This window comes from Delphinapterus leucas, chromosome 3 (assembly GCF_059928025.1).
Source record: "Delphinapterus leucas isolate spDelLeu-1000000601 "Yukka" chromosome 3, BTC_Dleu_Yukka2, whole genome shotgun sequence".
NCBI lineage: Eukaryota > Metazoa > Chordata > Mammalia > Artiodactyla > Monodontidae > Delphinapterus > Delphinapterus leucas.
The window spans coordinates 150,516,633-150,543,807 of NC_143131.1; the positions used below are offsets into that span (position 1 = coordinate 150,516,633).

The 27,175-nt window shown below is 43.0% G+C and overlaps 1 protein-coding gene and 2 pseudogenes across 9 annotated transcripts in view; 1 reads left to right on the forward strand and 2 right to left on the reverse strand.

Moving 5' to 3' along the window:
- LOC149749737 (UDP-N-acetylglucosamine--peptide N-acetylglucosaminyltransferase 110 kDa subunit-like) overlaps positions 1-27,175 on the forward strand; it is a 78,086-nt gene that overhangs the window by 37,509 nt on the left and 13,402 nt on the right. For 3 of the 9 annotated variants that reach the window (XM_089908493.1, XM_089908494.1, XM_089908500.1), the window contains 4 exons: positions 5,004-6,840; positions 13,315-13,670; positions 14,731-14,882; positions 17,479-18,988. In XM_089908493.1, coding sequence (XP_089764619.1) covers positions 5,004-6,585 — 1,582 coding nt within the window. In that variant the 3' untranslated portion in view covers positions 6,586-6,840; positions 13,315-13,670; positions 14,731-14,882; positions 17,479-18,988. Of the gene's footprint in view, positions 1-5,003; positions 6,841-13,314; positions 13,671-14,730; positions 14,886-17,478; positions 18,989-19,167; positions 19,430-21,007; positions 22,606-27,175 lie in introns of those variants that run through there. The other 6 variants (XM_089908498.1, XM_089908497.1, XM_089908499.1 and 3 more) reach the window with 6 other exon arrangements.
- LOC149749738 (putative POM121-like protein 1) lies at positions 21,467-23,268 on the reverse strand (annotated as a pseudogene).
- Positions 21,759-21,864, reverse strand: LOC149749739 (U2 spliceosomal RNA; annotated as a pseudogene).

Below are 27,175 nucleotides of genomic sequence, written 5' to 3' on the forward strand. Positions count from 1 at the left end.
AACACTGGCTCCATAAATGGTAACTTATTTTACACAAACAGGCTAATGATAAAAATAATGCAAATCTGATGGATTTTTAAGAGTTTCATTGACCAAACTGAGACAAAAGTGCATAACAGCTAGATGCTCATAGTTTTAATCAGTTCCCTTTGGAGTCAAGCAAAGATAGCACCTGAAATGGTAAGGGACGTTTATGCAAGGTCACCAAGATTTTTGGTGGTGCATTTGGGATATAAACCCATTTCCATAAGAATTCTTTCAGAAGTCAAATGTTTGCTTGTCAAAAAGAGCATGAACTTACTTCCAGGAAAAGTTCTTAAGAAAAAATAATTTGAGTAATGAAGAACACTGATGTAACAGTTACTTTAATTTAAGAACCCAGAAATAGAGGTAAAGAGTAAAGCAATTATGGGTTAAGAGTCTGCATAAATTCCCCTGGAAGGGGGATATGGTCAGAGATGGCAATTTGAAAACAGTGAGTCACCAAAAGTAAAAGTTTAAATTACAAGCTGTTTTGGGGGTCTTCAAGAGAGGTTTTATAGATAGAACAACAACAGCAGCAAGGATAAGATATAACGCTGTCATGTAGACTGCAGCCTGAAAAGAAAGCATTGCAGAAAAGCCACATCATCCTGAATTTATATTTCCGTGCATTTGAACAGATTGGAGAGCAGTAAAGTTGTTTTAAGAGCGAGTGATTTAAGTCAGCCAGCTTGTGAATAATACGAGATATTTTTGCATTTACATTAACTTATGTCCATAAATAACGAACTTTAACAATGAACAAAATCCATAATCCTGATAATGCTAAGAAAACTGGAAAGATACCTTTACCTTGAAAAGACAGGATAAAGAAGACAGCATAGAAATTTAGGGAGATTGCAGTTTTGGAAAAATCATATTAACATTTATTAGCTGCTACAGCTTTGAAATGTGATGATTTAAAGAAAGAAGTAGACTGTTGATTTCTAAAAGGTAATGTGTTGGCTGAAAGAGAAGAGAATCTTGTTGAGACCTAAAGTGTTCTTTTAAGGATATATTTCAATGTCATTTCAAAAAATAAACGCATTTCCCATAACAAAACAGTGAGGTTAATGGAATCATGCAGGTGAAAGCTTTTTGGCCCGAAGGAGTTCCATCCTTTGGAACAAAGTTTTATTGTTGAACACACCATGACCCAGGCCTGTGAGTGCCAGCACAGTGGCTGTTTTTACAAGATCTGGTACAATATTCACAGTAGTTCTGGCCTTAGCACTAGCCAAGGATCATTCTTTTTGTATCTTCCTGATTGCTTCCTCTACAGAAATGGGATAATCCCTCCTCTTCTAAACTGGAAAGTAGTTTCTTCCCTCAGTAAAACTAGTTTCTTCTCCAGGTTGAACTTTTCCAACTCTTAGAGGTCTAAAATGAATGATAGGAAACATACTATATTTGCATCTATTTTTATTTAAGAGTTATCTAAGGAGATTTATCTAATTAAATAGGAATTTCCTAACAGATGCCAAAATAAACAATCAACAAGTTTTCTTTAAAGATCATATATATTATATAACAAGATCCACCTAAGAGTTAAAATATAAGTAGGTATACAATTCAACTATTTGAAGATAATTTTTCTTCTTACCACTGAAGCAATAAGCAGGTAGTAGTACAATTTGGGGAAAACAATATTTCTGGCTTTTGTTTATTTTAATTTGTGATATTCATGAGATCTTTTGTGAAGCCTTTGGGTATATAGTAAAATTAATGGGTTTTTAACTTTGTATCGACTCGTACTTTTGTAGGTTTTAAATTTTTCTTCTGGCTTTAATTTATGCTATCTCCTTTTACTTCTTCATTTAGAAATAATGTATTTTTCTCAGGATTGCAATCTCAGTGCAGTCCTCTACTTTTCTATTTGTTGGACGTTCTCTTAGACATCTACATTTTTATCTAGTTAGTACCTTTTTAGTTTTTTATACAATTGATAAGAACTCTTTAATCTTATGAATTCTTTATATTTTCTCTTTGGAGACAAGATTTATAGGGATTTCCTTGGGCTTAAACTAGAAAGAAAAACGAATTTGCATATGAAATGTTGAAGGCTTTGTTACAAAGTGGACTAACATTATATGTATGTTTGAAATAAACTGCTTCAACCGGAGCACCTAGCTGTTAACCTCCAGATTAATATCTGTCATAAAATATGTGCGTGCTTCCAACACATGGCATTGCCTCCTATTACTGCATGTCCAGGAGAAATTGTTTTGTCTTGTAGCAAAAGACATTAGCTCTTTGCACATTTTTTTTTTTTTTTTTAATGACAGCTATCCAAAAATCAAGCGTTCCCTTGTATGTGAGGACAGAAAAGGACAATTTTTAGACAGGTCTAATATCCAGTTGTACCTTTCAGTCACTTAGAGAGAAGGCTTAGACCCCTGAAGCCCAAAGTCACAGGTTTTTTAGGATTATGGTGGTATATACCTCCAGTTTATAGAAAAAAAAATGCGTTGTAGAAAATCCAAGTTAAATTAGGACTCAAATCCAAGTTAAATCTAGAACTAAAGTTTTACTGCCCCAAATACTTGTAAACTCTAGGTTACTGCTCTGTTGTCCATTTCATCAGTTGCAGAATATTCAAGTTAGCCTTTCAGTGCTAACAAGAACATAAAAATGCATTATGTCTAAAAGCAGAACATGATTGCCAAGGCAGATCTGCGCATTACCTGAGAGTTTGGGGGGCCACCCAAGCGGCATCTACTTGTTTGCTACTGACCTTCAGTTAGACTTGCTCAAGAATTGTTACAATGTAGTAACATACACCCTTATGTACTCTTGAGTTTATTGAAAACACACAGCAAATGTGCACACACACACACATACACACCAGCACACACCTACTCTAGAGCCTAGAATTTTAAGAGTCAGAACTTTTTACTTGCTTCTGGATTAAGATGGACCCTGTATTTCCTCAGCATGCTAATTAGAAACTCTATAAACAATTCAAAACCAGCTTAAAATTCTGTTTTACAAAAAAAAATTGATGTTAAATATTATCCTCATAGAGTTCTACTCTGACTTTTCAAATTGTTTTTTTCTCCCTTCATGGGATAAACAGTTAGGGTTTCTTTTTCTTTGTTTTTGTATCTCTCATTGTAAAAAATTCTATCTTGAAAGCTGATTTATTATTTCTTCCTTAGCATGGATGACATGGAAACAAAGATGATATTTCATCAGTCTTGTTTTTATTTAAGTTGAAAGGTTATATATTTCTACTGTCTACTGCAATACTGCTAAATATTTTTATAGTGCTTGTAAATCTTATGACATTATTTTTTTAGTTTGTATTTAAGGCATTTACTCAAAAGGGACCATATGCCTCAGTTCATGTCACTCTATCATCAGTGTGTATGGTCACTCTATTTTCTAATACTTTTAAGATTGGTTTTGGCCCCAACGTTCCTCTGCCAGATTTATTTCCTTTATTTTCCCCTATGTAGCACCATTTGGGCCATTTAATATGTAATCTCCCAACTCACCTTTATAGTTATTTTAAACATATGTATATATTTGAAATACCGAATTGTTTTGTATTTTCTAATTTTTGCAAAAGTAGTATCGACTACAAATCACATCCTATTCTTTTATTTTCTACTTTCATCTCTACACTTCCAGTGTCGAAGGCTGGACACATCTGCCCACTTTAGTACTCTGGCAATTAAACAGAACCCTCTTCTGGCAGAAGCCTAGTCGAATTTGGGGAATGTGTACAAGGAAAGAGGGCAGTTGCAGGAAGCAATTGAGCATTACCGGCATGCATTACGTCTCAAACCAGATTTCATCGATGGTTATATTAACCTGGAAGCTGCTTTGGTAGCAGCAGGTGACATGGAAGGGGCAGTATAAGCTTACGTCTCTGCTGTTCAGTACAATCCTGATTTGTACTGTGTTCGCAGTGACCTGGGGAACCTGCTCAAAGCCCTGGGTCGCTTGGAAGGAGCCAAGGCATGTTATTTGAAAGCAATGGGGACGCAACCGAACTTTGCAGTAGCTTGGAGTAATCTTGGCTGTGTTTTCAATGCACAAGGGGAGATTTGGCTTGCAATTCATCACTTTGAAAAGGCTGTCACCCTTGACCCCAATTTTCTGGATGCTTATATCAATTTAGGAAATATCTTGAAAGAGGCACGGATTTTTGACAGAGCTGTGGCAGCTTACCTTTGTGCCCTAAGCTTGAGTCCAAATCATGCAGTGGTACGTGCCAACCTGGCTTGTGTATACTATGAGCAAGGCCTGATGGATCTGGCAATAGACACCTACAGGCGAGCTATTGAATTGCAACCACATTTCCCTGATGCTTACTGCAACCTAGCCAACGCTCTGGAAGAGAAGGGCCGTGTTGCCAAAGCAGAAGATTGTTATAATACAGCTCTGCGGCTGTGCCCCACCCATGCAGACTCTCTAGCCAATATCAAAGGAGACCAGGGAAACATGGAAGAGGCAGTTCGCTTGTATTGTAAAGCATTAGAAGTCTTCCCAGAGTTTGCTGTTGCCCATTCAAATTTAGCAAGTGTATTGGAGCAGCAGGGAAAACTGGAGGAAGCTCCGATGCATTATAAGGAGGCTGTTCGAATCAGTCCTACCTCGGCTGACGCCTACTGTAATATGGGAAACACTCTAAAGGAGATGCAGGATGTTCAGGGAGCCTTGCAGTGTTATACTCCTGCCATTCAGATTAACCCTGCATTTGCAGATGCCCACAGCAATCTGGCTTCCATTCACAAGGATTCAGGGAATATTCCAGAAGCAATTGCTTCTTATCGCACTGCTCTGAAGCTTGAACCTGACTTTCCTGACGCTTATTGTGATTTGGCTCATTGCCTGCAGATTGTCTGTGATTGGACAGACTATGATGAGCGAATGAAGAAGTTGGTCAGCATTGTGGCTGACCAGTTGGAGAAGAATAGGTTGCCTTCTGTGCAGCCTCATCATAGTATGCTGTATCCTCTTTCTCATGGCTTCAGGAAGGCTATTGCTGAGATCCTTGGGAACCTCTCCTTGGATGAGATCAGTGTCCTTCGTAAACCACCGTATGAACATCCAAAAGACTTGAAGCTCAGTGATGGTCGACTGCGTGTAGGATACGTGAGTTCTGACTTTGGGAATCATCCTACTTCTCATCTTATGCAGTCTATTCCAGGCACGCACAATCCTGATAAATTTGAGGTATTCTATTATGCCCTGAGCCCAGATGACGGCAGAAACTTCCGAGCGAAGGTGATGGCAGAAGCCCATCATTTCATTGATCTTTCTCAGATTCCATGCAATGGGAAAGCAGCTGATCGCATCCATCAAGATGGTATACACATCCTTGTAAATATGAATGGTTATACCAGGGGTGCTCGAAATGAACTCTTTGCTCTCAGGCCAGCTCCTATTCAGGCAATGTGGCTGGGCTACCCTGGAACAAGTGGCGTGCTTTTCATGGATTACATCATCACTGATCAGGAAACTTCACCTGCTGAAGTTGCTGAGCAGTATTCTGAGAAACTGGCTTATATGCCCCATACTTTCTTTATTGATGATCATGCCAATATGTTCCCTCACCTGAAGAAGAAAGCAGTCATCGATTTTAAGTCCAATGGGCACATTTATGACAATCGGATTGTGCTGAATGGCATCGACCTCAAAGCATTTCTTGATAGTCTCCCAGATGTGCAAATTGTCAAGATGAAATGTCCTGAGGGAGGAGACACCGCAGACAGCAGTAATAGAGCTCTTAATATGCCTGTCATTCCTATGAATACTATTGCAGAGGCAGTTATTGAAATGATTAACAGAGGACAAATTCAGATAACAATTAATGGATTCAGTCTTAGCAATGGACTGGCAACTACCCAGATCAACATTAAGGCTGCCACTGGAGAGGAGGTTCCCCGTACCATTATTGTAACCACACGTTCTCAGTACGGGTTACCGGAAGATGCCATTGTGTACTGTAACTTCAATCAGTTATATAAAATTGACCCATCTACTTTGCAGATGTGGGCAAATATTCTGAAGCGTGTTCCCAATAGTGTACTGTGGCTGTTGCGTTTTCCAGCAGTAGGAGAACCTAATATTCAACAGTACGCACAAAATATGGGCCTTCCCCAGAACCGTATCATTTTTTCACCTGTTGCTCCTAAAGAGGAACATGTTCGGCGAGGCCAGCTGGCTGATGTCTGCTTGGACACTCCACTCTGTAATGGACACACCACAGGGATGGATGTCCTTTGGTCAGGGACACCCATGGTGACTATGCCAGGAGAGACTCTTGCTTCCCGAGTTGCAGCTTCCCAGCTCACTTGTTTAGGCTGTCTTGAGCTTATTGCTAAAAATAGTCAAGAATATGAAGACATAGCTGTGAAACTGGGAACTGATCTAGAATACCTGAAGAAAATTCGTGGCAAAGTCTGGAAGCAGAGAACATCTAGCCCTCTGTTCAACACCAGACAATACACAATGGACCTAGAGCGGCTCTATCTACAGATGTGGGAGCATTACGCAGCTGGCAACAAACCTGATCACATGATTAAGCCTGTTGAAGTCACTGAGTCGGCCTAAATAATGACTGTGTGCACAGGAGAATTACCCTGTACCTGAGCCTCAACCTTCCGGGGGAAAGGCAACTACTTTCTCCTTATCTGTACAATACCATGTTGCAGATGGGTGACAGACAATGATAAGATAGCACAGCCAGACTTGCTTCCTGCATGATCATGATCACGATAGGGAGAGACACAAGAGATGGGAAACTGCTGCTCCACAAGGAGTCTCCATAGAATTTTGCAGCATCCAGGTGTCTGGAAGGTCTGGAAGGTAAGTCTGGAAGGTCTGATCTCCCTTGGTCTTCCATGGGATGGATGGTTAGTGTGGAAGGGAGATAGAGATTGCCCAGCCGTTTTGTGATTATCATGGATTGATTGAGTCTTCTGGATTAATATTTTTCTTTATATTTTGGGTATTGGAGCTTTTAAAAATGTTTGGTTTCAGGTATTTTTATTCATGTGAAGTGTATATGATTCTCTTGAGATAAGGTTTTAAGCTAAAATATTCCTTGTTTTAGTTTCTGAACTCTACAGATAAATGGGGACTTTGCTGCTGTAGTCTTTTTATAGGTTTTATAAACCACTTGAGCCTACATCAGTCATTTTAGTTTGTGACATAATGTTTGGAACTATCAGTGCTTTGTTGGTTTATAGATGATGGCTTAAATTCTTTTCCTGGTCCGCTTCCTTCTTCCCTTTCCCCCACTTTAAAAATTCTCCTGTAACTTGGCTAACAAAACACCAAGTCTGATTCAAAACCTCCCGGAGTGTTTCTCTTAGCTCGAAGGGACTGTCCCTACTTGTTCCCCTCCTTGTTCCATTCCATGGGAGATAAATCACCAGGGCCCAGAAATCAGAAAGAATGTAAAATGAGACAAGCAAAGCTGTCTCCCCCCTGCACATGCAGGTTATTTTTGATGCTTCTGGGTTTATGGGTTTTCTCCCAGGGAAGTTAACCTTGAGCCGAGACAGTCTGTAGATAATGTAAACCACCATCTGGCAACCTTCCTTTTTCTAGTCTATATAATCTGCAACTGTAGCAGGAGGGTGTGAGTCTTCCTTTGGTTCCAGAGTGAAATGCGAGTTGGAGTTGGAGTTGGAAAAGAGGCCCACAACCAAGTGTTAGAGAAGGAAATGTGAAGTCATTAGTGAAAAACCAGGTTGAAGTTAAGGTGAAGAGGCATGAGGAAATGGTCAACTGTTACAGTATTACAAAGATCATCAAGAAGCATATCCATGAATGTGGTTTGTATTGCAATCTGCTGAAAAAGAGACAAGTATCCTGGCCTGGCCTTCATGGAGATTATATTTTATTGATTCTGATAATAGATTATTGTTGAAAAGGGCCTCCTATAAATTATAACCATGCAAAGGCAGCAAGATAATTTTTTTTCTTTATGTATGTGTTTCTCATTCCTACTCACTTCTCTCTTAGGGGAAGAGAAAATCACACACAAAAAAATGTCAAGTCTCAGCTATTCCTTTTCAAAATAATTTTTTTCCAAATTCCAGTGGAGGCAATAGGTTAACTGTTAAGATTTGTAAGGCTCAAAAAGCTAGATTTTTTACAAAGTGTACCCAAATTTTATTCTATAGCTAATAGCTTTGGAAAGAATGTGTCATGATGCAAAGTTGGAAAAAGCTGGTTTTTCTTCCGTGAATGACTTCAGTGTGTTGGGAGAAGAGGCAGAGAAGAAATCAAAGTAATTAAACATGGGGTGAGTTTTCCTGATAGGGGACTCTAGTGCTTTAAAATAGACTAGATAACCCTAGGGATAAGCTGAGGGTAGAACAGACCAATGCCTCATTTCCAATCTGGTACCCTGGAAGAAAACAGTGTATTTCCTTTGAAGTCTTGAGAGGTTTCTCTTCTGCTTTGTTTTGGTTTTGGTTCATTTTGTAATCAACCTTATTAAGGTATCATTTACATACAATAAAATGCAGACATTTTTAGTCAATAGTTCAGTGACTTTTAATTAATGTATACATTTGTATAACTACCACCCCCATAAAGATAGATAACAATTCTAAAACCCTAGAAAGTTTCCTCCTAGGCTTTTGCAAAAGTATCCCCATCTCCCACCCCAAGGCAACCACGGATCTGTTTTTTATCTTTAGAGATGACTTTTGCCCAGTTTAGAATTTCATGTAAGTTGAATAATACAGTAGGTGCCCTTTTGATCTGGCTTCACTTGCTCAGCATATAGTTTTTGAGATTCATTCATGTTGGGATGTTTTAAACCAGGACTTTAGCCTGGGTGGCTGATGTTGTCTGAAGGCACTTATAGGTACATCTGAGTCTCTGGCATTGTCAGTGTCTGTTCTTGGCTCCGTATTTTCAACTTTACTAAGCAGCACAAGGTTGAAGTAAGGAAGATCATTGTCAGTATAATGGAGGTGAAGTGGGTTCTGTTATATAATATTCTCAGCAAAAATTGACCTGCTTGGAATCATTGTGTTGATAATTGACAAGAATACTCTTCTTCCAAAAACCTTGGTACTATAAAACTTCTAAAGGACGCTGTCCTAGGACTCTTTTAGTTTTCATTTTTTGGGAAACATTTCTGGAAAATTCAAATGTTCACAACCTGAAAGAAGCAGTTATTCACCTGAAGGCTGACTCTGCTAAAGTTGAGTTGTCCGACCTTTACATGCTGATAGAAGCCAAATAGCCTTGCAAAACAATGCTCTCTTATTGGATATAAGCATATAGATTGTTTAAGATGGACGTGTATATGCAGTAAAGTGAAAAAACAGAGAATCTTTGGGTTTCCCTTGCTGGGTTTTTTTTATTTTTTCATTTAAGTTTCTATAGCGTATGCTAATAATTCAGGGTAACCTCAGGTTAGTTTTAGTTCCACTCTTTACATAAATGTTGAAGTACTCCATACCCACCGTTTTCCTACCTTCCTTCTTTTCTTCCATCTTTCCTTTCTCACTTCTTATAATCCATTATACTTAATCCTGCATTTGCTGAGGTGGCACTTAGTGTAGGAAAATACTGTGAAATTTTGCTGTTCAGAATGCATGTTGACCAAATTCTATATTGAGAAAAGGTCTGAATTTACCCAGAGTAACCCTTTCTCAGCGTCTTTGAATAAAGGCCATAGAAAGTGGGCTCTATATAGTATCCTGACAGGTATGTAGAATTCATAGCAATTGCCCTCAAAGAGCTTACCTATCGTAGATGCATATGAATGCATTTAATGATTGCTTTATTGGCAGCAGTGCCATCATACATGGTCTGTTTGGTTTTATATCATTCTCATTACCTGCTGATTACCACTGTATACATTGCAAATGGAATGGTTTCTATGGCTTGTGAACTTAACGGCCAAATAATATGTAATTTATTGCACACTTTAGTGTAGAAGATGGAGACTCCATAACTTTTCGTGTGTGCTTTGCCCCTTTGGAATGTATTACCCTGAGATCAGGCAAAGTAATAAATTTATTTCAAATGTGCGTGATAGCTAAACATCAGTTAGGAATGGTGGGCAATATTTCTTCTTCCAGCAACATAACAGTGTTTAAAGACTAAGCCATTGAACGTGGAGTTACTGAACATGGGACTCAGTTCACTGGGATCCCTTCTTAGAAAAATAAAGCAAAACTTGAATTGGATTTGTGTGGCTTATTCAAGTAGTAACTTATCAGCTACATCTTGAACTTAATTTGTCACAAACATTTGGTATTTTATTAACTCTCTTCCCCTTCTTCCCCCGACTCTCACGAGAATGGATCATGAGTATCTTAAAACATACTAAGTCGTCTTCCATCCCTGTTACTCTAACTACAAGAGCACACTTTCCTTATCCAATGCAACTTACTGTCTTTTAGAGTAGCTGTGCTTTTAATTCTGTACAAAATTACAACCAGCAAAGAGAAACATTTTCAAGGAGCCACCACATTGTAGAGCTTTAGAAAGAAGACTTTAGAATTAAGGGCAAATATATCAATTTATAGCTAAAGCACCTGAGGCCTAAAGTAGGCAGGTTACCATCGAGGTCAGGGAAAGGGGTGGAAGATCAGGTTTCAAGCTGAGGAAGAGTCTAGAGGGACTCAATCTGAGCAGGTCAAAAACTGAAATGAGACGACGAATGTTCTGGGAAGGCTGGCATGTGGCCTCAAGTGTGGGATTCAGACACGGAGTGGGCCCGGGGGGAACTGAGCTTCTGCAGTAGGCAGAGAAGTCCACCTCCTCTCCGGAAAGTGCCGCTGACATCAGGGAGTTGAGGGGAAAGAGCAATGAGTTCCAGTCCACCTGAGAAAGCAGGCCAGTCTGATTAACTCTGAATTTAGGCTTATTTCAGATACTTCTTGAGAAAGAACTTGGACAAGAGCAAGTCCCACGCAGCCTCTTTTAAATCCATGCCCAGTATTTTCTGGTGGAGTTGCTTAAACCCTCCAAGTGACTCCAGCATTTTAATTTCACTCTGTAAATAATTCCGACAGTTCTATGATTGATTATTTAATGGGCAAATAAGTAGGGTCACAAAAGAGTGTGAATGTATTTTACAGAATGAGGATGGGCGGGGTGGAGCAGTCTGGAATAGGACACCAATAAAAAGGGATCTTGGTAAAGAAGAACGTCTATTAGAAATGGAGAGGAATTCGCAAGGAAATTAGTGCCTGACTCCACGCCCTTCTCTCTGCATGTTTAAAAGCTAGTTTCTAATTTTATTTTCATAGGAGATGTCTCTGTGATGAATTGTCTTTTACCTCCACACTAGTTATCACATGGACATATTGTGAAGTTTGTGTGAGAGAAAGCAAGTATTAGAATTTCTCTTGCAAGCAGCCATAAGCACTGCCTGGAACAGTCTAGGATAGAAGGAGAAGGAAAGGAAGGTGGAAACAAAGGAGAAAGACAGCTGATGATGCTGGAGTCTCTCGCTGGGATTTGTGGTATCTCATTTTGAAACTAAGTACAGAAAGTCAGAACTTGACTGATTGTTTCTTGATCACGGTTTGTTTTCATTTTTGCTTTTTTCGTGCTCTCTCATCAGTTATTCCAGCCAGTGCCATGTCATTTTCAGTTTCAGTAAGTAAGCATGCCTGTCTTGTTTCCATTTGCATTATTCATGCAAACGTTGATTGAACTGATGACCCCAAGTTATCACGGAAACATTAAATACACCAGTGGATACATTTCTTAATTTTAGAAAAAAATTACCGAGTGAAGGTTAAAACAACTCCTCTTCATTTTGTCATTTTAAAAATACTTCTCCTAACATGCAATACCTCATTGCCTAACAATGCCAGATAAATGAAGAATTCCTATGTATTCCTGAATGCAGGCTAGTCTGTATATTTTTTGGCAGGTATGACCGTTACCGAGGGTAACGGCCTGGTTTGCTGGCCATGTCCTGTCTCCTAGAAAGTTGTACTTTCTGTTTTCTTTCAGTTGGTCCATTGGATATCAGAGGTGAATTTATAAAACTATACTTCCCTTTACACTTACTTTGTTTTGTTTTGTTTCCCTTGAAGACTAGTTGATTGACAATGTTGTGTTTCAGGTGTACAGCTAAGTGATTCAGATATATATATATTTCTTTTCCAGATCCTTTTCCTTTATAGGTTATTACAAGGTATTGAATATAGTTGCCTGTGCTATACAGCAGGACCTCGTAGTTTATCTACTTTATATATAGTATACCCTTACTTTCTGTGATCCACGCTGGTCAGACCACATAATTATTTTCACTTCTGATATAATTTTTTCCGGTCCAACCTCAAATCTTTGATAAGAAGATATTTTAAAATAAGTTTAGCATGTGTGTGCTCTAAATCCAACAGTAGTTATTAGAGATATGATTTTGCACTAGGTATTCCTCCCTTTTTTGTTCTTGGCCAACCAATTGAAAATTAGTTTTTATTTTCTGGTTGATTTGCTAGATGTTTATGACTATAATAAAAGTCTTAAATTTTGTCTCATATCTTAAAACACAATCTGAATTAGCAATGGATATTGTGCCATACATAGGGGCTGTGATATAAATATAGTTTCTAACTTCAAAAACATATAACCTAGAAGGGAACACAGACACATATGCAGCAATTATGGTAACTGCATTTGTTTACTAAGTGAAATAGTACTGAGATGGATAAAGTGCTAGCGAGCCTTGAACAGGCAAATCAGCTGCAAAAATAGATGCGCAGTTCTTTAAAAATCTTTTTAACATTTTTCCAGGTACATGTAGAATATAACTTAGCATAAAAACGGTATGGGTTTGAGGATATGGGGAGGGGGAAGGTTAAGCTGTGACAAAGAGAGTGGCATGGACATATATACACTACCAAACGTAAAATAGATAGCTAGTGGGAAGCAGCCACTTAGCACAGGGAGATCAGTTCGGTGCTTTGTGACCACCTGGATGGGTGGGATAGGGAGGGTGGGAGGGAGACAAAAGAGGGAGGGGTTATGGGGATGTATGTATATGTATAGGTGATTCACTTTGTTATAAGGCAGAAAGTAACACACCATTGTAAAGCAATTATACTCCAATAAAGACGTTAAAAATAAATAAATAAGTAAAAGAAGACTGACTCATCCAATTAAAAAAAAAAAAGAAATTCTCTCATCCTGGATTCAAGAGAAGGGATGAAGTAAAAGGATGAGGAAGAACAAGAAGAGGAAATGTGAGCGTGGAGAGGGTAGGAGGAAGAGCAGAAGGCAAATAAGTGTATGTGCTTCTCTTGCCATCCCTGACTTTTTTTTTTTTTTTTTTTTTTGGCGCTTCAGGAAAACCCAAAAGCCAGAGAAGAGCACAGAGGTGCTCACCACTGCATGTGAACAAAAAGGTGGAGAGAAGAGAATGGTGGTAATCTGCGCAGGCAACTGGAGGATGACCTGAGTGCATCTCGCCAGGGAACAGTCCCCGTTCCATAGAATCCCTGAAGATGCCAGGCTCTTATGTTTAGATGGGGGGCCGAAGGTGTCTGTGGGGTCATCACGTACATCACTCCTGGAGGTGTTGTTCACATTGTGTTCTTTGTAAAGAGTGTCCCTGGTGAGGTTCAACATCTCCCTCTGCAGGACCCAGCCTTGCCCTCCCAACCCGCCAAGGTCAGCAGACAACATCCCCAGTTAATCCCCAGGTGTGGTGAGATATCTGGAGTGGCCCTGGTACCCCCCAGTTCAGGCGTCCTGGGGAAAGGGTGAGGAGGACAGAGGAACCGGGGCTTCTTCTCATGCAAGCAGACAGCTCACCTGGCCCAGCGCTGCTGCATCCCTGTGGGCACACAGTAGCCCTGTCATCCGGTAGGGGACACTGCAGGATCCACACCTGGCTGGGATTTGCCCAACCCCTGGGGACCCCTCAGCCTCTGTGGAGCCCCACTGAAGGGCCTGGGTCACCTCATGGCACCATTTCTCAACCTGAGGTTCTATAGATTTTTCATAGATGTGTAAAAATTGAATACAACACACACACAAAATGAAGGCAATTCAAAGCAATGCTAATTTAGGATGAGTTAAAGGGCCAGGATTCCAAATTAATTATGACCTTAAAATTAGATAACAAATACATCTGGTTTTATTACATGCTGAAAAGCAGTGTCTTCTACAAACTTTTCATGTTGGGATACAGCAAAGCTATAGAATTTATGATTCTGTGACCACAGCATCAGGATATTTTTAAATTAAAAAGCACAGGCAAGTTTGGCTGGGGTGTTAAAGAAAGAAAAACGATTATTAGGGGAAAAGGGAACATTGCGGTTCTCTGCCCACTTCCACTGTGCTGGTCTCATGATGGGCCGTGTTGCGTGTGGGCTGGAGGGACAGGGTCACTACTCCCACCTGTGTCATCAGACCTCCCACTCCTCACAGCGCCCAGGTGGGAGGGACCCACACTTTTCAACCTGGAGCCCCAGTGCCTCCCCTTTCCTCTGCATCACTTTCACTGTTCAGGGGACCAGTCGCTCGAACGCCGCCCGGCCAAATGCCCAGGTTAAATCGCCCCTGTAGGACAGGTCTCTCTGCTACCAGAACACACTTGGCAAAGAGCAGCAAACAGGCCCCAGTGCCCTGGGGATGTGAGCCCTGGGGATGTCAGGGCCCAAAGTCACTTGCAGGGTCTGAGTAGCCCCCTGGGTCCCACACAGCGACCCCAGGGAGCCCACCTCCCCACTGACTCCAGTCCCTGCCTTTGTGTGGCAGGTTCTCGTCTGACTCCTGTGAAGACTGTGACCTGGAGGCCTCAGCCTGAGACTCAGAGGGGATGGAGCTTGTGCAGCGTCTGGCAGCTTAAATGAGACACGAGGCCAAGGAAGGAGGGCCGCCTCTCTGCTCCGCCTCCGCTCCTGAGTCAGGTAGTGAGTGCCGGTTACTTCCTGTCGGAGCTGTACATATTTAGCATAATTTTAGATATATGTCTTACTTTTAACAGTGAAAGGCTGTTACATCAAACAAAATTGATCTCCTCTTTATTTTTTTAAACATTTCTATGTAAAATAACACACAAGTATAGAAAGCACCCTCCGCAAAGGGAGGGCTCAGTGAATTACAATGGGCGCTGCACTCTGGGGAGCAGTAGTTCTTCCCTCTGTAAAAGCCCAGATGCTTCAGAGAAGCTCCTCTCAGCTTCCTTACTCTGGCCCCACCTCCACAGCGGAAATCCCAAAGGGACTGGATTCTCCCAGCCCTCCAGCACCCTCCACTACTTTCTCATTGTGCTGCCACACTCATTTTGAGTTATTTGTGTGTAAATCACTGCACTTGGAATATACATGGAGTAACTGACTTCATTCTTATAACCGAATAAGTTAGCACTTATTCTTCGACAGGGGGCGGCCAGAGTGCTGGGGACGTCCTGTATATTGAACTGGGTGTTGGTAACAGATGTGTTTATATTTACAAGAAACCATAAAGCTCTATGCTTAAGATCTGTGCCCTGTACAATACACCAAGTAAACTTCAATTAGAAAGAGATGCCAAAAAAATTTCCCCACAAAACAAACTTCAGGGCCAGGTGGCTTCCTCTGATTTCTACCAAACATTTAAGACAGAAACGATGCCCGTCTCCTACACACTCTTCCAGAGAACAGATACAGAGGGAACACACCCACACTGCTTTCATCGGACCAGGAGAATACTGATGTCATACCAGCAGTAGATATTACAGGACAGGAGAAATTCCAGGCTAAACACTTCTGAATGTCGATGTCAAAATCCAAAAGCAAATATTAGCAGTCTAAACCTAGAGGTTTTCAGAAAGGAAGGAAACTGGGATTTCGTGGCGGTATTTCCAGTGGTTGATGTGGACAGGATCACTGGGTGTTTGGGCGCTGCCTGGGAACGTGGAGAGAAGGGACAATGCCATCGGGTTAGTGGAATGAACATTTGGTGACAGAGATTAGGAGGGCCTGGGTCATCCTCAGAGACAGTCCTGGGATGGGGTCTCTAGGCTGTGGCTATGGAGGGGTCCCTCTAGAAGGGCATGGGCCTCTCTCCTGTGCCACTGCAGGGCCTAGGGATGGATGAGGAGTTTGTAGGGGCTGGATTTTGATGAGGAAGGATGAGCAGGGAAGGTGCGCCCTCAGAGCCAGTGCGGCCACGGCCCCTCCCCAGCCAGGCCGTAGCCCAGGCTACTCAGACAGTTGCTCACATCAATAGGCGACAGTGGGGCACGCCAGCTTCACCCACTAAACCACCAAGCACAGCCCAGCAGGCCACTGTCCTGATTAATCAGCACTAACTGTGCATCCAGGGCTGGTTGTTGAAGACCAAGCTAATTTGTTAGAGACGTGCCATGTGGGCAACTGGCTTGGAGAGACCAGGGCTCTGAGCCACGTGGAGACAAGCCGACCACTGGTCAGACCACCAGGAGGCTCACCCAGTGTGTGAGGACGCTGAGGGAGGAGGGACGTAGATGGGACCCCCTGATCCTTCAAGGGACCTTCTTTCAGGGATATTTAAGAGCTGTGGGGTCAGGGATCAACATGTAAGGGAGGCAGTGGGTCAGGCTTGGGCCCTCCTGTTGGCTCAGACCCTTCCTGTCCTTGGAGCAACCATGGGGCAGGCAGGAGGCTTGGGGGGATGGAGGGAGGGGAGCCCTGGGCTCAGGAGTCCAGAGCACCATCTAGAGGATTCAGGGGTTCAGGGATTTCTGTCCCAGGGAACCAACTACATTCCTGTCCCACATCCATCTGTCATCAGCTTTGCGACTCCGGGAAAGTCACTTAAAATCTCAACATTTTAGTGCCATGTACCATAAAATATGGTTCACAGCACCTGCCATGAGTTCCCCACGGGGCTGATGTGGGGATCACAGGAGATGATGACAGATATTCTTCACAAGCTCTAAAGCATCACACCCATAACCTTCCCCACTCCCCTGCCCTGTGGCATCCAGGTCCCCTCTCTGGAGGCAGCACTACCACATTTCTTGCTTATTCTTCCAGACATTTAATATTTGAACACTTAGGTAGCACTTATGAAGTAAGCATCATTTTTCATCAGGGTCTACCTGATTTGCTGTATTAAGCTTCATCATGTAATACTAATAAGTGGACCCTATTAACATTTCCACTATCACAGAACAAGGAACTGAGGACAGAGGGTCTGCATAACCTTCCCAGGTTCATGTGGCTTCTGGTATGATTTGAATCCAGACCATCAGGCACCAGCTCCCACTCTGTCGGTCACTGTGCTGTGCTCCCTTTCTATATTATCTCACTAAATAAAGTCATGTCCCGTGCAGTCAGCCTGCTGGCTATTTTAAGTGCACACCACATTGCAACACCCTCTTCTCAGCCCAGCTTCGATTCACGTGACTCCCCTAGACTCCCCTAGGAGGCTGGTGAACAAAGAGAACAGACGTGTGACCTGGGAATGAATTGACACCTCTGCATGGTCTTCTCCCAGCAACATATCAATAGTTCTCTCAGTTTTTGTTGTGTTTTCCAGGATCATGACTCGGGTACCAAGAAGAAAAGGAAGATTATAAAGGAATCAAACACAGGATGCACAAGAATATCATCTGTGATCAAGATAATCTGCTGGCCATCCGCAGCGGTGGTTCAGGCACATCAGAATCAGCATCTGGCCAAACAACAGGGTAGGGACCCAAATAGCACCCCCACTGACCACTCCATTGAAGGTACTGTGGAACTAATACCAGCAAGTAGATTCAGGAGCAATGGCTGTAGTTTGTACAGCAGAGCCTGGATCTGGCTGAGGGAGGATTGGGCAGGGAAGGTGCCCACTCAGAGCCCGTGCAGCCACTGCCCGCTCTTAGCCAGGCCTTAGTCCAAGCTGCTCAGACGATTGGTCAGTTTCTAGTCAGTGAGACCCTGGGGGCCTGTAACCTTCATGTGTTAAGCCACCAAAACACGAGCCCAGTAGACCCTGTTCCCAGCTAATGAATATTAACTGCTCATCATCCGGGTTTGATCAGTTGAAGATGATGCTAATTCTCTGTGCAACTGTCATGTGGGCAGTTGGTTTGGAATGTCCTGGGTTTTGAGTCAGTTAGGGAGTCAAGTAGACTACTGGTCATTCAGGGTGGTCACCTGACCACCAGGAAGTCTCACTGCAAATCAGCTGCTAGAATCAAGTGCTGAGGGGGAAGGGAGGGGAGATGCACACATATTTGGATACCCTGGTCCATCAGGGGGTCTGCATTTGGGGGAAAGACACTGTATTTGGGGTCAGGGATTGAAACGTAGAGCCAGGAGGTGGGTCCAGGTTTGAGCCATTCTCTTGGGCCAGGCACCTCCTCCGAGTACCAGCTGTCTCCCTGCAGCATTCTTGGGGCAGGAGGATGTGGGAAAGGGAGTGAGGAGAGCTCTTGGTTTGTGTATCCAGGGTATGATCTCATGTCCATGTGTTCCGGAATCTCTGTCCCTCCCCTGCCTCAGACCCATCACTCATCAGTGTTGTGACGCTAGACAAGTTACTCAATCTGCCTAAATTTCAGTGCCCTGAACCATAAAATATGGGTCACAGCCCCTACTCTGCCCACCCCACAGTGCATCACAAGAAATAATATTCTTTCCATGAGCTCTAAAACTTCTTACTCGTGTCATCAATGTGAAAAAGTAGGCTCTATCCTCCTATTTGTAGCCTCCTAGGTGCCCTTTCTGGAGACAACCTACTTATTCTTCCAGGCATTTAATACTTGAACATTTATGTAGGTAGCACTTATGAAGTACCCATCATTTTTCTTCAGGCTTTGTATTTACTAATTTTTAGCCTCAGAACATAATACGAATAAGCAGGTCCTACTAATATTTCCATATCCCTGGCCAGGGAACTGAGAAACAGAAGAGCTAAGTAACTAACCTTCCCAGGTACACATGGCGTTCGAATAGGATTTGATTTCAGGCCATCAGGCACCAGCACCCATACTCTCCCTCATTGTGTTGTGCTGACTTTGTACTTGTCTCATGTAAATAAAGTTATTTTCCCCATGTGATCAGCCTGTTGGGTATTTTAAGTGCACGCTAAAATGCAAGGTCCATCTTCATAAGCCCTACTTTGATTCAGAGGACTCCCCGGGCAGCTAGTAATAAGGAGCTCTGAAGTTTCACCTGTGAATAAGACTTTTGCCAGGAAGATGTCAACACCTCTCACTATTGTGAATGTATTTCCTAGGAGCTTGTTTCAGGAATATGAAGAGAAAAAGACAAGGATTCAAACCAAGGATACCATATGGGGATTGATCCTCCGTGAAGAAAATATACTGGCTGGCCCTCACCGTCATTCAACAGCTCAAAATGAACATCTAGTCCCAAAGGGTTGAGCCTCAAATATCATCCCATACAAGCCACTCCATTGAAGTCACTGTGAGAATTCCATCCTGAAACTGATCAAGAGTAATGACTATAAAAAGGTTGTCATATTATCTTTTGATTGAGATATAATTCACATTTTTTTTAACTGTGTGATTCAGCTGCTTTTAGTGTACTCAGGTTTTGCAATCAACATCTCTAATTCCAGTACATTTTCATCATCCCCAAGAGAAACCTCATACCTAGTATCAGTCATTCTCATTCTGTCCACCCCTTTCACCCCAGCCCTGGGTCTTTCTGTCTCTATTGATTTTCCTATGCTGGACCTTTCATATGAATAGAACCACACAATGTGCGGACTTCTGTGTCTGACTTTTGCAGTAAGCAAAATGTATTCAAGGTGCATCCAGGTTGTAGCATGTATCTGTCCTTCACCCTTTTAATGGCTGAATAATATTCATTGTATGGATATAACACATTTTATTTTTCCATTCCTCAGTTGGCGAATAGTTGGGTTGTTTCCACTCTTTGGCCATTATGAATAATGATACGACAATATAACACTCATGTACAAGTTTTTGTGTGAACGTATGTTTTTTATTTCTCCTGGACATATACCTGGGAGTGGAGTTCCTGGGCCATATTGTATCTCTGTGTTGAACTTTTTGAGGAACGGCCAAACTATTTTCTTTTTCGTATTTGCACCAGCAATGATTGAAAGTGCTTGTTTTTAAAAAAATTATATGGCACAATAGTGGGTATGAAGTGGTGTCTCACTGTGGTTTCAGTTTGCATAATTTTGACTTATAATTTTGCACATGTTTTCATGTGCTTATTGGCAATTTGTGTCTTCTTTGGAGCAGTATCTGTGCAGATTCTTTTTCTCGTTTTTAAAATTTGGTTATTTGACATTTTATTGTTGAGTTGCCAGTGTTCTTTACATATTCTGAATACTAGGCTTTATCAGATATATGACTTGCAAACATTTTCCTTCATTCTGAAGGTTGTATTATGTCTTTCTTGATGGTGTTCTTTGAAACACAAAGGATTTTAATTTTGATAAAGTCCAATTTCTTTTTCCTTTTGTTGTCTGTGCCTTTGCTATCATATTTAAGAGTTCATTGCCAAATCCAAGACTATGAAGATTTATCCCTTTTTTTCTTCAGAAATTTGTATAGTTTAGCTCTTATATTTAACTCTTTGATCCATTTTAAATTCAAAGTCTATTTTGTCTGATATTGGTATAGACACTCCTGCTCTCTTGGTTACTATTTGAGTTTTCTCGCTGAGTTTGGAATTCCCTTTTCTATCCTTTAACTTTCAACCTGCTTGAGTCTTTTGATCTCAAGTAAGTCTCTTGTAGACAGCATATAGTTGGATCATATGTTTTTACCTATTCCGCCAATCTCTGTATTTTGATTGGAGAGTTTAATGCATTTACATTTAAAGTAATTGCTGACAAAAAAAAGACTTATTTCTGCTATTGTGCTGTTTCTTTTCCATCTGCCCAAAGCTTTTTTGCCCCTCATTTCCTGCATTCCTCTCTTTCGTTGTGTGTGTTTAGCTGATTTCTTACAATACAATATTTAAATTACTTTCTCACTTCCTTTTGGGAATATTCTATAGCTCTTTTCTTTGTGTTTACCATGGGGATTACCTTTAACATCCTAAAATTAAAACACTCTAATTTGAACTTATACCAGGTTAAACTCAACAACATCCAAGTTCTTGAAGCTAAAAGAGCATCCTACTATCTCAATGCAAAAGACCTTCTCCAAGACACACTGCAGTTTCTGCCTGGCTGGGACATTGCCCCAGAGTGCGGTTAAGTTGAAGGAGTCGAAGGAGGCATACATTTCCATCCTCTGGATCACTGCTCACCAAAAAATACATAATGCCAGGCACATATGTAGTTTTGAATTTTCTAATGAACACACCAGGAAAATAAAAATGGTGGAGTCAATGTAAATAATAGATTTTTAATTCAGTATCTGCAAAGTGTTCGAATGTTTACATGTGGCACGAGAACTGTGGTCATATTACGAGGGCTTGAGAGCCGCATGGAGCAAGATAGAAGACAAACAGCATGCACTTGAAACTCTAAGAAGTGAACGCTAACAGGCAGATGGGGCCTGGAAGTCCAAAGTTGAATAACAGCCCGTAACAGGGTGATTATGGTGGGTTTTTTTCCTGCCTCTGTCTCCCAGCTTACGCAAGGCACGCAAAGTCCAGCAACAGCTGAAAGTTAAAACCATGGGATCAACCTTTTATTTCTAGCCAGACAGGTGAGAAAGTGGGGGGCTTGGATGTTGAGGAGTGAGGGGGTCATCCCCATTGGTCTTTTTCTCCCCAGTTACCACATCTCCCCTGCAACCTCAGTGATGGCAGAGGCCTTCACTGAGAAGTGGCCTGTGTCTCTGGACAAAGGAACAGGTTAAGAGACTCCTATTGTTTGAAGAGTGTGGGGGCATGCCCGTTATTTTCCTTTCTTTTCTCTTGCTATTTAAATTGACAAGAACAGATACTACACTTGATCTTAGCCAAAAGCCTGAGATGAAATAGACAAAATAAACTTTAAGCTAAAATTACTGTCAAGTATAAATTTTACTAATATAGTAATCCCAAAGGACCAAAGAGCAGGGCAGTGGCTTTATTGAGAACCCAGGATTTCCGAGTGTCCACCGTGCTCAGTCACTTTTAAATCATCAGCACAGCCCTATAATTCAGAGATTTAGGTGAAGTGACTTGCCCACGGTCACACAGCTAAGTGAGAGTCTTCTGGGACCAAGAGTAACTTTTGCAAAGGCGTCTCTTGCTATACTTAATCACTGCCACCATCTGACACTCACATTCTTTCTTTTTATACTATTCTGTTTCCTTGGGTCAAAGAATCCGACGCCTGAATTAAGGTTAAATAGGAGTTAGTGGCAGATCAAAAGCCAAAATCGCTTCAAGATATTCTTTTCATTCCCCCAAGTAATGCCTTTAGTCACAAAAATATAGAACAACATAGACAATTACAAGTCAAGTGACCTTAGTGTTCACAGGCAAGCACTAATACATTTTAATGTACCATGATCATATTAAAATAGAAATAACTATGAAACATTTTCTGCGGAGAAGCAGCCCCTGCGGCAGGCAGCAGAAAGGGACAGGAAGGCTGCATGGCGCCCAGGTCCCCAATGGCCTAGGTCTCACCCTGCAGCGCACTGTTGATGTGCCGGAACGCTGCTTCCTTCTCGGAGTCTAGGTCTTCAGTGGCGACAGGGAAACCCAGCTCAGGGCCTGGGGGCAGCCTCAGAGGCTCCCCTCGCCGGTGCGGCAGCAGAGGAATCCTGCGTTTTCGGGGCCTGGGACTGTCAGATGTGCGGGAGCCCTTCCTCCAGGGCCCTTTCTGCCCTCTTGCTGCCTCTGCATCTTTGTCAGGCTGGCTTTTCCTCCGGGAAACCACCGGAGCTGCAGAGGGCGACGGAGGGCCCTCCTCGCTCCCTTTCTTTGCAGACTTCTGGGGCAGCCCTTGCGGTATGGCGGGACCCCTCCTTCTCTTCACTGGCGGGAAACCTCGGGTGGAGCTATATGAGCTCGTGATGGCGTTTCTTTGGGGGCAGGAGCTCATACAAGTGGTCTACAGTTTCCTGGTGGATCTGTCTTCTGCCCACTTGGCGTGGAGGTCTCTCTGCAGAGGTCCAGGCCTGGGCACGAAGAAAGAGCCTCCCAGGGGCCTAAATGCAGATCGTGCGCCCCCGGTGTCATCGGGGCCGCTTCTCTGGTCTTCGTTCCTCCCTGTGACTGTGGGGACTTCCTCCTGCTTGGCCATCCCTTGCCCGCTCTCTCCCAGGGCCCTCAACACCGTCTTCTCGGTGCTGTAGTTCGGGACACAGCTGGGTGTCGTGGCCGGCACTGGCTGCCCCCGCGCCACACTGACAGTGACTGTGTCCACTGCGGACACTGAGCTGCGGGACATCGTGGAGGTGCGAGCACCCATCACTGCCTTCTTCCGATGGCCTCGCCTGCAGATGGAGATAAGGACCCCCAGAAAGGAGCGCAGGGTCTGCGGGATGGTAGAATGTGGCCTCAGAGACTCTGTGGCAAAGCGCAGATGCAGAGTCACTGGACACTTGTGGGCTGGCCTGCGAGTGGGTAGCCGGCCATAGACAGCTGGGTGACCCGGGCCGGCCACGGTAAGTTGGTGGGCGTGGGGAGCGGGCCGGGGGCAGATGAACCCTCCTGGCAGGTGCTGATCCCCCAGTGCCCGGGGCGGGGGTGAGGGGCAGGGCCTACCTAAGTAACTGCCCCTAGAGAACTTGGGTGAGGTCGGTCCTTGGATAGAGAGCTGGGCTCCGAGCACTCTCCTTCAGCTGCCAACTCGGCCAAAATCGGAGTGCGCTCTCTTTGGCCTGTTGCTGGGATGCAGCTCTGGAACCTGTGAGCGAACAATGGGCGTGCGTTGGCGGGGCGCAAAAGTTTAGGGAGGGGTGGCGCATGCGCAGAGTACACGTCAGGCCCTGGGGCGCACAGGTGAGGATGCGCGCCCCTGGACCGTCTAGCGCTTCTGAATCTCCCCGGGGGTCTGAGGGCTGGAGGTGTTTGCCTTGAGGGTGATGAGCTTCTTGGCAGGGCAGCTGCCCCTTCTCCCCCGGCCGGCTCTAACTGTACAGGATGGGTCCCCGGCCACCAGAGCAGGAAAGCTGGAGAGCAGGGTACCTGGCTCAGCAGCCGCCGCCCGAGGTGGCAGATTTGGCGTCAGCGCCTGTGCGTCCACCTGCCCTCCCACCTGGTAACATTGGAGGAGAGAGCCACTAAGAACAGAAGTGCAAAAAAAAGAAAAAAAACGCAGAAGTGCCCAAGCCAACCGGATCCTGCTGGGGTGACAACTGAAGGGGCAGGCAGGGCGGGCTGGGAGGGACATATATACCAGGTCCAAACCCAGAAAGATCTGAAATGCACGAGTCAGAATGAAAGTCCAGAATCATCCTTGGGCTTTGGGCTGAGCTGGAAGTATAGCCAAACTCTTCAAGGTCTCCAGCTCCACCTGCAGTTTCTGCCTGGCTGGGACATTGCCCCAGAGTGGGGTTAAGTTGAAGGAGTCGAAGGAGGCATACATTTCCATCCTCTGGATCACTGCTCACCAAAAAATACATAATGCCAGGCACATATGTAATTTTGAATTTTCTAATGAACACACCAGGAAAATAAAAATGGTGGAGTCAATGTAAATAATAGATTTTTAATTCAGTATCTGCAAAGTGTTCGAATGTTTACATGTGGCACGAGAACTGTGGTCATATTACGAGGGCTTGAGAGCCGCATGGAGCAAGATAGAGGACAAACAGCATGCACTTGAAACTCTAAGAAGTGAACGCTAACAGGCAGATGGGGCCTGGAAGTCCAAAGTTGAATAACAGCCCGTAACAGGGTGATTATGGTGGGTTTTTTTCCTGCCTCTGTCTCCCAGCTTACGCAAGGCACGCAAAGTCCAGCAACAGCTGAAAGTTAAAACCATGGGATCAACCTTTTATTTCTAGCCAGACAAGTGAGAAAGTGGGGGGCTTGGATGTTGAGGAGTGAGGGGGGTCATCCCCATTGGTCTTTTTCTCCCCAGTTACCACATCTCCCCTGCAACCTCAGTGATGGCAGAGGCCTTCACTGAGAAATGGCCTGTGTCTCTGGACAAAGGAACAGGTTAAGAGGCTCCTATTGTCTGAAGAGTGTGGGGGCATGCCATTATTTTCCTTTCTTTTCTCTTGCTATTTCACCTGAAAGGTCAACCTGGTCATAGGGAACTGCATGACAGCATGGCGGCTTAAACACTTTAAGGAACATGTAGGAGGGGCCCCTGAAGCCTGAGAATGTGGGTAGAATTCCAAAGAGGAGAGAGCTATAGGAGGAGATTATTTAGGTCTGTGTACGAGCCCACATAAGTCCTGGGATCCCCCTGAGCCTCATGCACAGACAGAGCCAACGAGGCAGAATAGAGGCTTGCGGAAGTGAACTACAGTATAAACTGCCACTCAATTCCGAGATTAACCCCTGAGTGGTACGTGCACCATGTGGACACAAACAGCACAGCAGTGTCCTGAAAACTGCACCAAGACTGGAACAACTCAGAAGACAAGGCACAATACCTGTTTGACCATAGGTTCATGAATTGCTTAATAAAAACCACAGAAAAAGGAAAAGTATCAATCTCCCGAGGATTTTAATAGGAACCAGAGTCTCGAAACATAATAGGCAAACTTTCCAGGATACCACCCAAAATCACACAACGGAGCATACAAAGAACTAGGAAAATGTGACAAATTCTCAAGAGAAAAATGCAATCAACAGACCCAGCCCTGAAATAACCCACATGGAGGAATTAGCAGACAAAGCATCCATTACAACCATGCTCCATGAGTTAAAGGTAAATCCTCTTGAAATTAATGGAAAGAAGTTCTTCAGTGAGAAGTACAAACTATGAAAAAGAAGCAAATGGAAAGTTTAGAACTTAACATGCAATATCCAAAAGCAAACATTCACTGGATGGGCTGAATAACAGAACAGAGAAAACAGAGGAAAGATTCAGAAAACTTATGGATCAATAGAAATGGCACAATCTGAAAAACAAAGAGGATACATGACTGAACAAAAATTAAGTCTCAGAGACATGTGAAACAATATTGCAAGTTCTACCTTTTGTGCCGTTGGAGGGTCTGAAGGAAAGGTGCAGAAGAAAATATATGAGGAAAAGAATAGTTGAAAACGGCACTGATTTCGAGACACAGACCTAAGCTCAGAAAGCCTCACCCTGACACACAATCTGATAAAAAAGCCAAGGTGAAGAATAATCTTGAAAGCAGTCAAGGAAACCGACCTGTTATACATCACAGAATGTCAACTTGAAGGACTGTGATTTCTCATCAGAAAACAGAGACCAGAAAAGAATGGAATAACATCTTTAAAGTATTAAAGGAAAAGACCAAACCAGGATATGATATCCTTAAAGCAAGGATATCCTTAAAGACTGAAAGCCAAACAAAAGCCAAAATGAAGTCTGATGGAGATGAGAGAAAACTAAGAGAATTCATCACCAGACAATTTGCTATAAAAACATTACATGAAAGGAACTTCTTCAGGCTGAAGTGAAATGACACAAGAAAGAAGTAAGCTTGCAACTTCAGGAACAAAGGAAGGGCAACAAAAATGGCAAGTATCTGGAAAAATTATCCTCTTACATTATTTTATATATGTATGACTTTTTTTTTTTTTGGCCACGCCTGCGTGGCCTGCGGGATCTTAGTTCCCCTACCAGGGACTGAAGCCGGGGCCCCAGCAGTGAAAGTGTTGAGTCCTAACCACTGGACCGCCAGGGAGTTCCCTGTATATGTATGAAAAAAGGATACCACAGTCTCAGAGGGTGGCGTTGAAGTCATATAAAGGTGACACATATGACAGCTATAACAAAGAGTGGAAGGTAAAAGAATCTATATGGATGTAAGCCTTCTGAATTTTATTTAATTGGTAAAATATTAACTCTAGACTGTGAAACAATACGTATACATAGTGTTATTCCAAGAACAATTAAAAAATGACAAACTCAAGAAAATTGGATAACCTCAATAGTCCTATATTTAGGAATTGTGGACAAGATAGCTAAAACATTCACATTTGTGTTTTGTGAAAAGTTTTTCTCTTGGTTAACTGCCTAGGAGTGGGTTTTTGGGTCATATGGTAAGTATGGCCCTCTCAGCCAGCCCTGGCCACCACTTCAGGTGTCACCCCAGCAGGATCTGGATGGTGTGGGCACTTCCGTTCTTAGCGGCTCTCCCCTCCAGTGGCGCCAGGGGAACGCAGAGGCGCTGCTGCCAAAGCTGCCGCCTCTTGTGGGAGCT